Source organism: Manacus candei, unplaced genomic scaffold (genome assembly GCF_025592945.1).
Source record: "Manacus candei isolate 608988 ecotype Guabito, Panama unplaced genomic scaffold, ASM2559294v1 h1tg000028l, whole genome shotgun sequence".
NCBI classification, from domain to species: Eukaryota; Metazoa; Chordata; class Aves; order Passeriformes; family Pipridae; genus Manacus; species Manacus candei.
Genome location: NW_026138076.1, coordinates 20547232 through 20564635, shown reverse-complemented (window position 1 = coordinate 20564635; position 17404 = coordinate 20547232). Strand labels below are relative to the sequence as shown.

Sequence of the window (17404 nt, the reverse complement as noted above, 5' to 3'; positions counted from 1 at the left end):
ACACTGCTGGCTCATGTTCAGCTTCCTGTCAATCCAAACCCCCAGGTCCCTTTCTGCCTGGCTGCTCTCCAGCCACTCTGTCCCCAGCCTGTAGTGCTCATGGGGTTGTTGTGGCCAAAGTGCAGGACCCGGCACTTGGCCTTGTTGAACCTCATCCCATTGGAATCAGCCCAACTCTCCAGCCTGTCCAGGTCCCTCTGCAGAGCCCTCCTACCTTCCAGCTGATCACATTCCCCCCCAAATTAGTGTCATCTGCAAATTTGCTGATGGTGGACTGAATCCCCTTATCTAAATCATTGATAAAGATATGAAACAGAACTGGGCCCAACATTGATCCCTGGGGGACACCACTAGTGACCGGCCGCCAACTGGATGCAACACTGTTCTGCTCTCTGGGCCTGGCTATCAGCCAATTCCTAACCCAGCACAGGGTGCCCCTGTCCAAGCCATGGGCTGACAGCTTTTCCAGGAATATGCTGTGGGAGATGGTGTCATAGGCTTTGCTGAAGTCCAGGTAGACACATCCACAGCCTTCCCCTCATCCACCAGGTGGGTCACCTGATCATAAAAGGAGATCAGGTTGGTCAGAGAGGACCTGCCCCTCCTAAACCCATGCTGGCTTGGTCTTATCCTTTGTCCATCCTGTAGATGCTGTGTGATTGCACTTAGGATGATCTGCTCCATAACCTTGCCAGGCACTGAGGTCAGGCTGACAGGCCTGTAGTTTTCCAGGTGCTCCTTCTGGCTCTTTTTGTGGATTGGCATGACATTTGCCAACTTCCAGTCATCTGGGACCTCCCCAGATGACCTTCCTCATCTTTGATAACTATATTCCCACCCATGTCCAATAAAGAATGGAGGTTTTCATTGCCCCTCCTTTTGCTATTGATGTACTTGTAGAAAGACTTTTTGTTATCCTTCACAGAAGTGGCAAGATTAAGTTCAAATTATGCCTTCATCTCTCTAATTTTCTTTCTACATGACCTAACTCTATTCCTAAACTCTTCCTGAGTAGCCAGCCCTTTTTTCCATAATCGGTAGACTCTCCTTTTCCCCCTAATTTCCTTCAAAATCTCCCTGTTCAGCCAGACCGGTCGTCTTCCCCGACCACTTGCCTTTTGGCAGACTGGGACAGCCTGCTCCTGTGTGTTCAAGACTTCCTCCTTGAAGCATGTCCATCCCTCCTGAACCCCTTTGTTTTCAAGGGTTGTTTCCCAGGGTACACTCTGGACTAGTCTTCTGAATAGGCTGAAATCTGCCATCCGGAAGTCCAGCATAGAGGTTTTATTGATGGCCCTCTTTGCATCCCTGAGTATTGAAAACTCTATTATTTCATGGTCACTGTGCCCCAGAAGGCCTCCAACCACCACATCTCCCACCAGCCCCTCCCTGTTTGTGAACACAAGGCCTAGCGAGGCCCCATCCCTGGTAGGCTCATTTACCAGCTGGAGCAGGAAATTATCCTCTATATACTCTAGGAATCTCCTAGACTGCCTCTTCTCCACTGTGTGGAGTTCCCAGCAGACATACAGCAGGTTAAAGTCACCCACAAGAACAAGGGCTGGCGATTTTGAGACATCCGCCAGCTGCTTGTAGAACAATTCATCACCCTCATCTTCCTGATTGGGTGGCCTATAACAGACTCCCACCAGGATACCAGCCTTGTTGGCCTTCCCCCTGATTCTGATCCACAGGCACTCAACCTTATTGTTACTGACTTGAAGTTCCACAGAGTCAAGAGACTCTCTAACATATAAAGCCACCCCTCCACCTCTCCTACCTTGCCTATCCCTTCTGAAGAGCTCCATGGCAGCACTCCGGTCATGCGAGTCATCCCACCACGTTTCCGTGACGGCAACTACATCATAGCTTTCCTGCTGCACGTGGCTTTCAGCTCCTCTTGTTTGTTACTGTGTGCACTGATGTACATGCATTTCAGCTGGGCTGCTTATTTCACTCTTAACTCAGGCTTTTCACCCTTAGGCTCCTCTCTGGACAGCCCGGTTTCAATCCCTTACCCCTTCAAACCTAGTTTAAAGCCCTCCTGATCAGTCCCACCAACTTGATGCAAGATAGAATATAGTTTAAATTGTCAATGTATCCAAAACGTTGGAGAACTAGAATAAGAATATTACATGTTTTTATTAGGTTTTTTTTCTTTTCCTTACTTGACAGCTAGAAATGCTTTAGAAATGGGAGCTCTTCTAGTCATTATCATCTGGAAAAGAGGCATGTGAACATACTTAGAGTTTTACAATGGAGCCTTTTAGCAGTTTTAAAACATTCCAGAAACTGTGTTTTAGGGTCTTTGAAAATGCAATTTGTTTACCCTTAGGCAGAAGTGAAATGGAGGAATCCGTTTTCTGAAGTGCATTTGTATTTTGTTAAATAATACAGCAACGTCACTTATCACTTATCATGAAGAAAGATCTACTAGATTTGAAAGTGTTTGGGGGATCTCTTTGCTCTGTGCCTTTGATTTAGTCCTTTGACCTTGTGTAAATACCAATAACTCAACAGCAAGTATTGAAAAAATAAAAAAAATTAAAGGGAAACATTGAAAGGTACAGAGTAAATATAACTCCAATTTTGCATGAGTGGTAGTTTAAGGAAAAAATCAAGGTACTTCATTTACCACAGTAAAGTTTCAATATTTGTACTGAATAAGCTGAATGTTTTATTTGCTTGACTGTTCCTCTGTAATAATGCGAGACACATATGTATGTATATATTTATTTGTTTGTTTATTTACTGTTTCCACAGACACTTCCATTGGGGCTGGGAGATGGACAGCTCTTTACCTGGACTGATGGCTTAAAAAGGAAGGATTGGCATGATTATGAAAGCATTCAAAAAGATGCTATGCGTTCAGGTATATGTGAGTTCAGAACAAATTAAAGTGGTTTACTCATTCTATATCTACATGGTTATTTTTTCTTTTAAGTCATCTAAAAGGCATTCCCAACAACCTTTTTTTTTTACTGCAATGCTACAAGGACATAATGTTCTGAATTTAGGGGTCGGACCAAGCATAAATACCTTATCTCTGAAAACAGCTGGGTGACAATAAAAATAATGTGTTTCATGCTAATAACTATATAATGATTTTGTAATGGGAAAAAATGTTGTCAACAAAATACTTTCCATGTTGAAATCAGTTGTTAGACTGTGACCAAATTGAAACAAAGTGTTGGTTTCCAAAGGGACATACATTACAATTAAAGCCAAGTTGTCCTTAGATCAATAAATAAAACCTGAGTTCAGGGAGTTCAGTACCTATAGCTGCCAAAAATATCTAAGGTTATCTTGGAAGAAAACTTTTGACACTTTTACCCTTGTCAAACTTAAACCCTAGAAGCTAAAGCTACTTCACTTCACTCTGACAGTCTAAAAGTATTTGAAAATGGGAGAAAATTGTATTTGCAGATATGCTGAAGGACACTTTGTTACAGTAGGTAATGCAATTTTAATGTACCTTCTCGTGGTGCATGCCCTAATTGCAGAGGATGGTTTGTATTCCTTTTTCTGTCATCAGAGCATGTTCAGATTGGAATTCTTCTTTTATAATATAATGGACAACTCTTCAACATAAGATGAATTAAATTAGAAAGAAGGGAAACAGCAGTTGAATTGCACCTTAATCAGTGTTTCAAGTCATTATTTTACAAAGGCCAATCTGCTATTGTAAAATAAATTATGTTGTCTTGATCCTACTGTCTTGAGACAGCAAACACCTCCCCCAGAATTCCTCTACAGCTGAATCTAGTTGACAAATTCATAAGACGTAGTAAGTACTTAGTTTTGCAGTAAGTACAACAAGTAAAATATTGCAAATGTAGGTTAATTTTGTAAACTGTTTCTCCCTTTCTCTTTTGAATCTTGATCACTAACTAAAAAAGTTATCCTTTCCTCTCACATGTGCTTAGGAAGTATAAAAGGTGGGGAGGAGGAGGAAGTTATTCTGTGCAACTTAGGAGTTGTCAGATCAATAATTATTGTGTTCCAAATTTCTAACTGAAAAATGACAAATATCTAAGAGAAGGTACAAAATAGTAGCAGCATGTATGTAGAAACTTGCACATATATAGAGAATATCACATCTGCTGGCTAGAATGGACTTTTTCAAGAGATGTGCACTGATGCTTTGTACTTTTAATGTGTACTTGATGCACTGTACTTTTAATTCCTAAATGTGTAATATGGTCCCCATATGTTTTAGGTAAAATAACAGTAATACTTAGGATTATCTGATGGATAGCTATAGCACTGCCAACATAATGCAAGCCATTGCATGGAGTCAACTAAGAAATTTACAGAACGTGTTATGTAGCTTTGTTATTTCCAGTCCTGATCCTAACATTATAACTGTAGTAGTATGTGAATATTTTTTCCAGTAAACTTTGATTCTTGGTAATGATAGTACTTCAAATATTTTGACTTATTTATATTTTTAAATTTTTTTATTTTACTGTTTGCTGAGTTTGCCCTTTTAAGAAATCCCTTTTAAATTATTTTTGTCATCATCATTCATAGATCAAAATAACTTCTAATGCTTTTTTTTTGTGAAAATCACAGTATAGTAATAAAATACAAAGGTGGATTATCTCAGTGCACTCTTTTGGGACATACTATGTGATTTCTTTTCCTAATAACAAAACAAAATATATCTGAAATGAACTTTTAGTTAAAAATCTGTCTGAAAGCATGAAATAACACCAATGAAAAGGCTTCTTGGGACATTTCAGGAGAGGTAGTCAATGGTCCTTGCACTGAAAAAAAAGGAGTGAAGTATTTATTTTAATTCAGTCTAGCTGTTGATCTGTAAAGCTTACAATTTCTTAAGCACTGGGAATGTGAATTTCATAATTTCTAATTATGGAGAGGTACTAGTTTCTCCATGACTACTTCTTCCGTTTCACGGCCAAATATTTTGATCCCTTTTCATTCCATGAAATAAAAAATCTATGTTCCTGGATTTGTGTAGTCTCTCCTCCTATTTATAAAGCCATTTGCATTATAAATATACTACTTATCAGTACAGAATAGATGTAGTGAAATGAAGATTATGTCATTCAGTCAACACAATCACTTCCATTTTTCTCTGAATATTATTTTGTCATTAGCTCAAAACCAGTGACTGAAGTATAGGAATAGGAATGCAAAAATTAACGTTAACAAGAAATAATTCCTAACTAAACAGTTGTGATAGATACTTTGGAAAGAAAAAAAAAGAAGTTTAATTGCTTCCATTTTCTTAAGTGAGCCATTAAGTCAATCAGATATTACAATGGAGGGGGAGGGAACAAAATAAGCTGAAACTGACTTTGTTGGAGTTGATAAGTCATGCCATCTTTTTGACAAGAAATCAGCATTTAAAATAAGAACCGTTTCTATTAATTTATTTTCCTCTGGGAATACAACTGATGGCATACCTTGATGAAGGATATGTTTAATTTGCACTAAAAATATGAGAACTGTAAACAAATGCAAATTGCGCATCTGTCAATTTTTGTTTCATTAAGTAATAAACAGTGTCCTAAGTATATCAGAAGAATGCTCTTGCACTGAAGTTCAGAGTTGTGAGTGCAACTTACTCAGCTTGCGTAGTAATAACCTAGGTAGCTGCTGTTGTGTATATTAACCCAGGTACAGAAGCACTGATTGTGTCATGGCAGTGTAAACCTACCTGCATCCCTAGATAGAGTGGAGATCCTGGATGCTGAAGCCCCTGATATTGCCATTAATCAGCTACTGTAGTTGTCATTTCTTCATTTCATCAGAGATTTCCCTACTTACCTTCAGTTGTCTGGGGAGGACTCTGAGGGCTTTTCTACCAAGACATTAATTTCAGGAGCGTGGCAGCTTCTGTGGCATCAATGGCCACTGATTTTCCAAGCTTTCTGTGCAGAACTAGGAATGTGAGGTCCCTGAATGCTCCCGTGTGGGATGAGATTCACAGGAGAGAGCCACGTGAACCTAAGGTAGTAATTCAAAAGCATCCACGAGAAGAAATTATGTTGATTTCACCTCTATCTTTATGTCCTGGGTAGTGAGAATAAAAGTCCTCGACAATCAGTCAATGTCATTGTTCCTCCATTTCTGAAAGTTATTTTATCTATTTCACTCAAGAAATTCTCAACTCTACCATCAGATACAAGTAGGACCAGTAATGATGAATTACAGCCCTTTTCAGATAAGAGGAAGGATTCATATGTGTAATTCTTGGGCTTTTAAAGAAGTATAGATTGAATGTTTATTTTTTAATATGGTGCTATTTCTGATCATGAAAAGCTATTCCTAGCTACAAGTGATAGCTTTCCCAATGTAAATTACTAGAAAAGGAGAACTGAAGGATTAGAAAAACGGAAAATTTCCAGCTGAGCAGAACTGGAAAACAAAAAATAAGGTTTAATTACTGAAAACTTTTTATCAATTCTAATAATTATATTAAGAGCTGTGGTGGGTCTGGCTGAACCGGAATTTATTTCTCCATAGTAGCCCTCACAATGCTGTGGTCTGCATTGGTAACTTCATGGCTCGACTTCGCAAACGAAGATTTGAGAAGGATTCTACACACATTTGCTACAAGCTCACTGATGGCTAAAAAGACCAATGTGAGATAGAGGAGTCTAGTTGCAAAAGGTACAGCGGAAAGTCTCCTTAGGCGGTATTGGCAAGACACGATTCTTTCTGCATTGTCTTTTCTCCTCAAGAATGATTCTGCGTGTGTTCTCAAAAGAAGCAGCAGCATTATATATAGTGTATCTCCATGTCTCCTGATTGGAGGCCAGAGTAGACCAATGATGATGATCAGTATGGCCAAAGCTGAGATATTGTTTCAGGGAGTCCTTGTATCTTCTCTTCGGGGCTCCTCTCTTGCGGCAGCCAGTGGCAAGTTTGCCATAGAGCACAATCTTAGGGAGGTAGTAGTCCTTCATCCTGGAGATGTGTCCTGCCCAGCGCAACTGTGTTCTCGGCGACACGGCCTCAATACTTGTAACTGCTACCTGTTCAAGAACAGACGCATTAGTCACGTAATCAGTCCAGTGGATGTTTAGGATTGTACAGAGACAGCGCTGATGGAAGTGTTCTAAGAGTCACAAGTGGTGGAGGTAAATGACCCGTGATTCAGACCCATATAAAAGAGTAGACAGCACAGTGGCTCTGTAAACACTAATCTTTGTACTTTTCTTCAGGTGTTTATTACACCAAACTCTTTTATGGAGTTTTCTAAAAGCTCTATATGCCTTTGCTAACCTGTTGTCTGTCTCTTTGTCAATCTTACCATCCGAGAAGATGATGCTTCCCAGATAATTAAACTGCTGGACTGACTTGAGCTCTGATTCGCCAGTGATGATGTGAGGATGATGGAAGACTTCCTGAGGTGCAGGTTGGTAGAAAACTTCTGTCTTCTTCAAGCTGACTTCCAGCCCAAAAAGCTCAGCAGCCTCTGCAAAGCAGGATGTTAAATGCTGCAGAGCTGCTTCTGTGTGGGCAACGAGGGTGGCATCATCAGCATAAAGCAACTCCCGGACGAGATGGTTTAAGGTCTTGGTGTGGGCCTTCAGTCGCCTTAGGTTGAATAGGCTTCCATCAGTACGATATCGGATGTAGATACCATCCTGATCATCGAGGTCTGCCGTGGCCCTTTGGAGCACCATGCTGAAAAAGACTGTGAATAGAGTTGGTGCAAGAACCCAGCCTTGTTTCACACCACTGGTAATTAGAAAGGGCTTAGAAAGTGCATCACCATATCTGACTTGGCCGCGCTGATCCTCATGAAGCAAAATGATCATTTTGAGGAACTTGAGGGGACATCCTAATCATTCCAAAATCTGCCACAGACCTTTTCTGCTCACAGTATGAAAAGCTTTGGAAAATCAGCAAAAGTTACATAGAGTCCTTTGTTCTGTTCCCTACACTACTCTTGCAGTTGTCTGTGGTACTCCTGTTGGCTCTGAAACCACATTGGCTTTCAGGTAGAAGTTCTTCTGCAATAGCGAGTATTAATCTGTTCAAAAGTATTCTTCCAAGGATTTTACCAGCAATGGAGAGCAGAGTAGTACCTCAGTAATTTGAACAGTCTGATTTATCTCCTTTCTTCTTATACAAAGTGATGATGACTGGTAGCTAGAGGAGTGTTGATAACACACCAGTGTTTTGGCTACTGCTGAGCACAGCACTGTAACATTCCTTCTTCAGTCAAGGGCAAGATCCTGAGAGGGGACACAGGTAGGCCAGCTGACCCACACTGACCAAGGTGATGTTCCAGACCACATGATGTCTACCCAGAAATAAAAGCTGAGGCAAGGAGCAGGACCTCAGGCACTCATTGTCTCTGATGGCTGCCTGCTGACAACTGTTACGCATACTGGAGCCCTGCTTCTCAGAGAAGTGACCGACTATTGCTCCTTATGGGAAGTAGAGATTAACTGCTGGCTTCTGCTTTTGCTTTCTTTTTTTTGCATCAATATAAACTGCCTTAACACAACCCATGATTTGTGTTGTTTTCTTTTCCCACCTTACTCTCCCCTGTCTGACTGGGAAGGGTAGGAATAGAGTGACTGGGTGGACACCTGGCATTCAGCCAAGGTGAACCTGCCACAATAACCTGTAAGGTACATGTAGAAATATTGCATACTGCAAGTTTCATAGTGTTTTTTCATTTTCAATTTGTGGGCTTTTTTAATACGGTCTTTTGGGTTTTTTTCCTTTATAATGCTTTGGAGATATTTTTGTCTGATTGCATGTGTATGCTGAAATTATATTCTATGAAGTTTGTTAAAAATTTAGTGTAATAGGCAAATTTCTGAGAGAATGGCAACACGTAAAGAGCTGTGTAAATATAAATATATAAAAGCCTTTGTCTTCAAAAGAAATTGGTTAAGGGATTGATGAAGTGAATTCTGAGATGTAGCTGTCAATACTTTTGTGTTTGACTGTTGAGCCATTTTGCTCCTTTGCTAATAAGTTCTCAGAGGAAAAACCTTTTAGCATGTACCATAACAGCCAATGGCTATTCCAGCAGTTATCGAGCCATTTGCACATTATTTGTTCCTCCTATTTGTATATTTAAATAGTATGTGGAAGCTTGCTGTGGAGGGAAGGAATGAAGGCTTTAATTCTTTCCTATATTTGGTATTGTTTTTACCTTTCTGCTTCTTGAAAATGTTACCTTGACTGGGAGAAGAGGATTTTAAAGATCTTGACCTTTACATGACTCGGTGTAGGCATTTCATAGAGATTAGTTCTATAAACAAACAGACAGTATGTTCTATAGTTCTACAAACAAACATTCATCCTGATTAGTTTTATAAACAAACTAAGCAGAGATGTTGAAAAATAAGTGAACATGTTTGTGATGAAAATGGAAATAGAATGAAGCTCTGTATTCTTGGGGTGGAATGTTAAAGGAAGCAAAAGTCTCAAGTGCTTTTGTACTGCCGTAACAAGTAGTGAACACCTGACATTTGACTTCAGTGTGACCTAAAGACATTGTGCAGTGGTGATTGTTTTCCATCACTTCTGTTCAAGTATTTTTGAGAATAAAATGTATAAAATAATTCCCTCAAACTTCTGTGGTTAAACCTTATAATTTTGAACAGTACCTGTTCTTAAATTCAGATCAACTTGTCAAGGCAAAGCCCAGTGCCAAAGTGCCTCTAGAAGATTTGAGGCAGCAGGATACAAAAGCAGCATTAAATGCAATTCCCCATTGGTTATGAAATAAATTAGTTCTGTGATACTTATACAGGTAAATGTAATAAAAGTTGTGCAGGAAAAGACACGTATACTGAAATATTGATTTACTTATCCTGTATTTTGTATGGGATTATACACTAGGGGTTTTGGCAGCATTATATATTAAACAAATTTACTAGACTTAATTTAGGCCTCTGAACTTGCAATTCTTTCCAAGAGAATTTGAGAACTTCCAGTATAATTGGAGCTGTAGTGATAGCCAAGGTCTCAATAAACATTCCTAACCTAATTTTTCATAGCATTAATCACGAATATGCTTCATGCAGTTTGCAATGTATTGTCTTTTAAAAGAGAAAAATGTTTATCAGTTTATCTTAATGCAAGTCTGACATGATTAAAAAATTCTAAACTGTAATGTTAATCATGGCTTGTCAAACAGACAGCACATAAAGGATATATAATATGAAAGATGTTTGCAATCTACTGCAGTTACATAAAGTGTTTCACATATTAAAATGCATTTGCTCTGTAAATAAAGTGCTGTAGACTGAGATGTGATTCTACCACTCTTATTCTTAATGGTCAGGATATCCTGTTGAAAACAGTGAGAGTGTTTTGGGTTTGGGGCACTGTTAGTTGTCTTTCTTCCTGTGCTTAAACTTTTCCAGGACTTTTTAAGTGTTTGTTATTTATTAGGAGTCCATGTGTAGATATTTGGCTGTTTGGGTTTTCTATTTGATGTTGTTTTTTTTTTAAAGAGAGATGTAGTTTGTAGTAATTCTGGAAAATTAATTTCATCTGGATACTCTTATGAAACGTGTCTCATTTGCAGGGAGAGTTTGGAGTGAACAGTTTAGAGACCTTCAGGCTAGACCTGTCTATGTGTAAGAAGGAGGAGAGCTCTATAGACCATTTTAATTGAGGTTGTTCTCTCTTTTGATAGATGTAAAAATGATCAAGTTTGTCAGTTCGGGGCAGTTACTGCTTGACTCAGTGGAACAAAGAACCATTGCTTGGTTTACTATGAAAACTCAAATTCAGAGAAGAAGGAAATGAATCCTGACTAAACTGTAGTGAAAGAGCTTGAACAAGTGATTGGCAGCAATTATAGTACATCAAGACCATACTTTTCAATTCAGTTGCAATGGGAAAATGAAATTTTTCCTTACTACTTCTCTGTCATCTTTTAATTTTAAAACACGGAACAAACTGCTGACAGCCACCTTTAAAGTCTACTTCTTTTAAAGACTTAAGAAAGACATTCCTTTAATCGGAATCCAGGTCAAAAGATCCATAAGAAGAACTTCAATTTTAAAAGCATGCCAAATGAACAAGGCTCTTTTTTGGTCTAAGCTACATGATATATGAAGGAATTTGCTATCAGCATTGTATGCCAGTGCCAGATACTGCTTGCACACTGGTCAGTAACCTTGCATGTTACAGACTCCATCGTCTAGAGTAATCATGATAATAATCACAAGCACACCATTCCAAAGACGTTAGAAAGCTCTTTACACTCTAAAAGTCACCACTTGCTTTCCTTAATGTTGCAATTGACTTGATACTGTAAACTTAATTATTTTCATGTTTATTTCATAAAAATACAGTTTAGCAGAGGATGTAGTTAAATTTGCCAACACATTTTTAAAGTATTATTTTAGCCTTTTGGCCTTCAAAACACCAACGAGATGTTTGGATTCCTGAAAAAAAACCCCAATGAATTGTGCCTATTTTTCTGTCATAGCTTTTTTACTTTTGAGGATATGAATTAAGTTTGCAAGTACAAAAGTCTAGTATACTTATCTCAGTGCAGTTTGTGAAATGAAATATGTGTAAGGTGACTTTCTTTTCCTTCCTGTTTTCATTAAACAAGCTGACAGAGGAAAATTATTGGACTGGTGAAACAATTTGTCTGACATCGATTGAATATATGTGAAAAGGCAGAGATGTATGATTGTTTTGCTATAATTTGCTTTTTAGACACTAGCTCATCAAATGATGCCCTGTAATCACTGCTTCTCAAGGAACACAGCTACCTTTTGGATGTTATTATGTGACACAAAGTTGTCCGCCCTCCATGCTTTCAGTGAAGTGGTGTCTGAGAGAATCTGTCCTCCTAACAAAAAGGAAGTAAAAAAAGGAGTGGCATTCTAGGAGTGGCATTTTGTTCTGCCAACCTGTGTGAAAGTTCTGCTGTCTACAGGCTGAAAATAAACTTATTTTTAGGTAATTCTGACTAAAGGTTCTGTAGGTGATGGTTAAATGTGAACTGTAAAACTTGCCAGGAAATTCAGAGGACAAATTCTTAGATTTAAAAAAAAAAGAAATCAATATACGCATTTAAATTGCATTATAGGTATTCTTAAAACATAGAAAAAGTCTTTAGTAGGCATTTTGGTTTACGGTTTTATATTTTTTAATGATAGCTAAAGTCATTTCAGGTTATCCTGACTATTGCTTCTATTTTAGATGTTAATTAATCAGAGAGCTCATATATATTTTGGAAACTACTGTCAAAGTATATGAGGCTACCGATACTTCTTAGTTGCTCCTTGCGTTTTTATTCCATGGCAGCTTACAAAAGGTGAGACTGATCCTGAAACAGAGTGAGTACTGGTGTATAAAGCAGGGAAGGAGTTGTCTCCAGTGGGCAAGTTAGAGACACAAAAGAGATACTTATTCTGTTGTCCTTCCAGGTCTTCTTTCCACTCTAGAGCAACACTGAATACTTCAAGGATTTCTTAGTTGAGAGACTAATCTATTTCTAGTATTGTCACATGAAAAGAAGCCTCTAAATAACATGTTAATATATTTTGGGGGTTTTTTTATGTATTTTTTCCCCAGCTTTTACTGAAGCAGTTATACTGGGAAGAAATCCAAACTTCGAGTATGTCACAAAAAGACTGAAAGCTGTGAGTGGTTAAAGTTCTAGAGGGCTGACATTTAAATTAGCTGCTATTAATGAATAAGTTAAGCAAGTTACTAACATACTGCCACTTTAGTATGGTATTTAAATGACTTTTTCCCTCCAGTTTATCCAGTGATCAACTTTATAAAATTTGTAATAAACTGTGTTTTCATCTGTTCTGTTTATTTTTTGGAGATGTCTGAAGACATACATAGAAGTTATGAGACCCTGAGCATTTCTTGGCAGTAAATTAATCTTTCCCTAAGTCGAGTCTGCTTTGCCCATGACAGTAATTGGTGAGGGATCTCTCCCTGCCCTTATCTCAACCCACAAGCCTTTCGTTATATATCCTCTTCTCTGTCCAGCTGAGGAGGGGAGTGGCTTTGGTGGGTACCTGGTGCCTGCTCAGCACAGTGGAACAGGAATTCTTAATCCAATCCAAGTCCTTTGTTATAATTTCTCTCACTATTGTAAAGATACTGATTTACTATTTAAACAAGTACAGGAACAATTAAATTAAACATATTCGGAAGCACTTTTTCTAAGTTAAATCATATCACATGAATTAATAGCAACAAAATAGACAAACTAAGTGTTTTTCACCTCCCCTGGAAAATATAAGGAATGAAGATTTCTTTCCATGTTTCTAGTTTCAGATACACTGGACAAATTAAATGGCGGAATTTTTGGTAATGCTTTTAAAGCAAAGCCTTCAATTACAGTAAATCTCTGCTGTCTGTCCTATTCCTCTGTTACCTGTGGTTATGGAGGGCTAGGGAAGTGTGTATGCTTGCTCTCTTTAATGTGGTTGCTAAAGATTGCTTCCCTTCTCCTCAAAAACTGGATTTATTGAGGGGCTTTTGATCATACAGCCAAAAGTAGAACTCAGAATTCCTGTGTGCTGCATAAATACATAAAGAATCTGCATAATGGCATTTAAATTTTTTAAAATTTTTCTCAGTGAGTAAGAAATTTTTATGGACTTTTTTTATTTCAAGCTGTGTTGATACGCGAAACCTTTTTCTGTCTATGATAGAATTAGAAAGTATTGTTTTGGTTCACAAACAGAATTTTCAACTTGAATGTCTATCCATTAATAATGTTAGTTAAGTTGTGTAATTTATATAAAATTTTGAAAAACGAAGACTGCAGTTTTAAAATTCTGATTTTTAAAATATATTTTTCATTTGCTTATTTTAACGCTGGTATCAACAAAATAAAAAAAAACAAACAACAAAAAAACCACCAAAACAGCAAATACTTCTGGCTGAATCCAAGCATCAGTTTTCAGCAAGTTAACTTTTTCAAAAAAGTTCCCAATGGGCATACCAGTTTTGTGCTGAATTATGTGTTAATATGGCTTTGGGATAAATATTTAGTTGTATTCTGTAAGTGATGACTTGTGTTTTTTAATAGAAGATATTTTAAACTAATTAGTTGAAAATCTGTTCAGTTCATGGCTGAAGGTGATTCTTTGAGTCTCTACTTCTCCCTCTGCCTGATTCCACAGCATGTATTGACTGGCAGTTTCAGTTGACTTTAATACAGGGAGTTTACTCAAATTTGTGTCAGGCATTTGAAAAACAGTTGGCTTTAATTAGACTTGTGTTATTCAGAAAGACACGAATCAATGGCAAGGGAGTAAAAGGGCTGTGCAGAGCTGTGCTCGTAGCAGGTCAAGCATTAAATTTAGCTTTCCTTACCACAATAGTGTCAGTCAGTTGTAAGGCTCTTTAAAATAAAGAATGCATTTTAAACCACAAAATTAATTATAAAAGGCAATATTAATGATTGCAGCATTAGTGGTGTCTTTTTAAGAAGAGGGAAAGGCAGTCACTGGGAAATGCAGCAGTAGTGAGTATATGCAGCAGTTATGTAGTATCAAAACAGTTTTCACAGGAATAATGTGTCTGATTTTTCTAAAGAAAACATGAAAAGAAGACCGAGATTAAAAGTGTTACTTTGGGTGTGGTAGGTAATATACATTATGTTTCAAGTAAACAGAAGGACTCTGGAAGGCCAGTCCCAAGAACATGATATGATTTGTTTCACTTGTATCTGCTAGAACTGCACCTTGTTACATCTTAACATGTTAGTACACTTCTTGGGCTTATATTGTTTGCCTTGAGGATAATTCTTGTATGTCTGAATTTGAAGAGGTCCCTGTTTCGTTCATTAACCCAGGTAATTATTTGCATACCCAGCTTCAGTTTTGTATTAAACTCATTATCATCTGAGAAATATGGCACTGTATTGTATAATGGATAGATCCAAAGGGACCTGAAAAGGCAATAAACCACTTATATACTACATGAGGAGGTTGTCCTGATTGCAAACTCTGATTGCTTGTAGGCATTTACAGAAGGAATAAGTTTGACCTTGTCACCGAGTCACCATGTGGGGAATCACATGGCATAGTTCTACTTCCTGGGTCTGCCTCAAACTTTAGCTGTGAATATTTACTATCTTCATATACAGGAATGGAATTTTTTTTCTATAGGAGTCTTACAGGCTAAATCTAAATTTACTGGGAGCTGTGACAGTTCATGTGTTCTTTATAGAATATACATCATGGAATAGTGCTTCAGGTACAAGAGTGACTACACTATTTGCACACTGTTGACTCACAGTACGCTGTTGCACATTGTTGACTCACGCGTAGCTAAATTCATTTTTACAGGTTATTCCATCTTCTTTGTGTGACAGCCGCAAAGCCAGCTTATGGAGCTAGTTTAGGTTGAATTCATGGAAAAAAAAAAAAAAAGAAAAAAATAAAGAGTTCATAGTAGTAAGTTTGTTGCATGGAACATCCTGTTTGTTTTCCTGTAATAGTATATGGTAAATGGCACATGGTTCTACTATGTCTTAAAATGAAGAAAAACAGAGGAGGAGGGATAGGTCTTATGTTAACTACAGCTATTAGAACCCTGTTATTTTGTATTTTTGGGTTTTCTGAAACACTACCTTTGCAACCATAATTTTGCATTAAATTTGTGTAACTGTTTAGTTCCTATATAAAATCATGTTAGGAACACTTCAGTTTGAGCTTTTTCAAGATATCAGCTTGACCATAGACATTAATAGTCTCTAGACCCACTGGTACTAGAGACTATTAGAATACCATTCTTGATGTAGTTTGTGTGAATTAATTTACATAAGTACTGAAACAAACATCTTACCATTATTAGTAGATTATTTTTTAAGGTAATCTTGTTCTGTAGTAGAGACTTTTTATTCTAGCAGGTCGTTCAGTTACTAAACGAAACCATGAAGCCTTTTTTGTGGTTGAATTCTGTTTCTCATATGCTTGCTCATTCAGTATTTGGCTCTGATTAATGGTCTACAGCCAGTCTGTTCTAATGTTAAATGAAAAAAACATGCCGGTGGCTGTGGCATTTGGTGATAAGTAGTTAGACTAAATAGAAGAGGTACTGTGCATCCCTTGGCTACAGAGTTATGATTAGATTCAGCTCAGCCTGCAGAATACTACTGAGGATATTGCTGCTCTGTTGTAGTGATAGAGCAACTCATATCAAAACAGCATGTGTTGCTGCTTATCTTGCAGTGTACACTGTGGCATTCTAAATACACTGGACAAACCAAATAGTATGGTCTATTTTTTTTCTTCCTTTTTTTTTTTTTGCTAGAGTTATGAAAATGGGAAAGGGGGATAGAATGAGTCTTTCTACCCATCAAGACACTGTAGTACTTGCAGCAAGTTTTAAAAGCCATAGATTTTTTTTTAATTGTAGTACTTATTTTAGTGAAGTGTTTATTCAAGCCTTCAGACAATTTACATCTCAGAGTTCATATGCAGTCACCTTTCTGCTAAAACAAAACAATGCCACTGGTTAACCTCATGATTTATTTTAAAACAATCACTTGCCCCACATACACACTGTATTTTTACTCTGCAGTGTATATGTTGGAAATTTAGAGGCTGCATTTTTAATGTTTCAAATAAATGAAAAAGGTAAAGGATACACTAGTCTAATAGTATCCCTTAGTTCCATAAAGCACAGGCTATAAGATATAGCAACTAATTATCAATTGAAAAAATGCACATATTTAAAATAAACCACACTGTCATTTCATGATAGTTATTTGGAAGTTGTAAGATGCAGAGTTGGATTGTTCCAGTGGTTAGCTGTATAGTGCACTTTTCTGCTAGGACACCACTGTCAACAGCAAAGGCCAGGGTGAAATTTAAAGTGACATCTAGTAAAATGCCTAGATACCTGCAGGAATTAATCTCAAGAGCAGTGATCTATTTTTATTCTTGCAAATTAATTGACTCAGTAAACAATATTTTATTAAATATAAACAGGTAATGTATAAGAGCTAATTCCTGAAGTATAACAACAATAATTTTACAGTGCTCTTTGCCAAGGTAACAGCTAGGCCAGCTGATTGTTCTCCACTCCTAAAATAAAGCCTTCCTTACTTTTTTGGGAACTGTGGAGTCCTGGGAGTCAACAAGCCCCAGCTGAAGTTGCCAGAGCTTTGTGCTGCAATCTGGGGCTTTTGACACTGCCAGATGTTGCTGTTGCTTGCTCCACTTGCTCCACTGATTCATTCTTCTACTGACTGCTGCTACTGCTCCTCATTTTTGAGCTGTCCTGCCTCACCACTGTCATTTTGTAGCATTTTGTCTTGCTTCAGCTTTTAAGAAGTGCATATGAAGTACTGCCATGTCCTTGATGTATACAGAATATTGGTAATCAGCTTCTCCCACTTCATGGACTCCTAAAAAAAAAAATCTTGTGCCATTTTTTCCTTGCAGTCCTACACAGA

At 37.7% G+C, this 17404-nt stretch overlaps 1 protein-coding gene across 2 annotated transcripts in view; it reads left to right on the top strand.

The window, feature by feature from the left end:
• GALNTL6 (polypeptide N-acetylgalactosaminyltransferase like 6) overlaps window positions 1-17404 on the top strand; it is a 462483-nt gene that overhangs the window by 166958 nt on the left and 278121 nt on the right. For both annotated transcript variants that reach the window (XM_051790183.1, XM_051790181.1), the window contains exon 2: window positions 2764-2872. In XM_051790183.1, the coding sequence (XP_051646143.1) occupies window positions 2764-2872 (109 nt within the window). The remainder of the gene's footprint in view (window positions 1-2763; window positions 2873-17404) is intronic.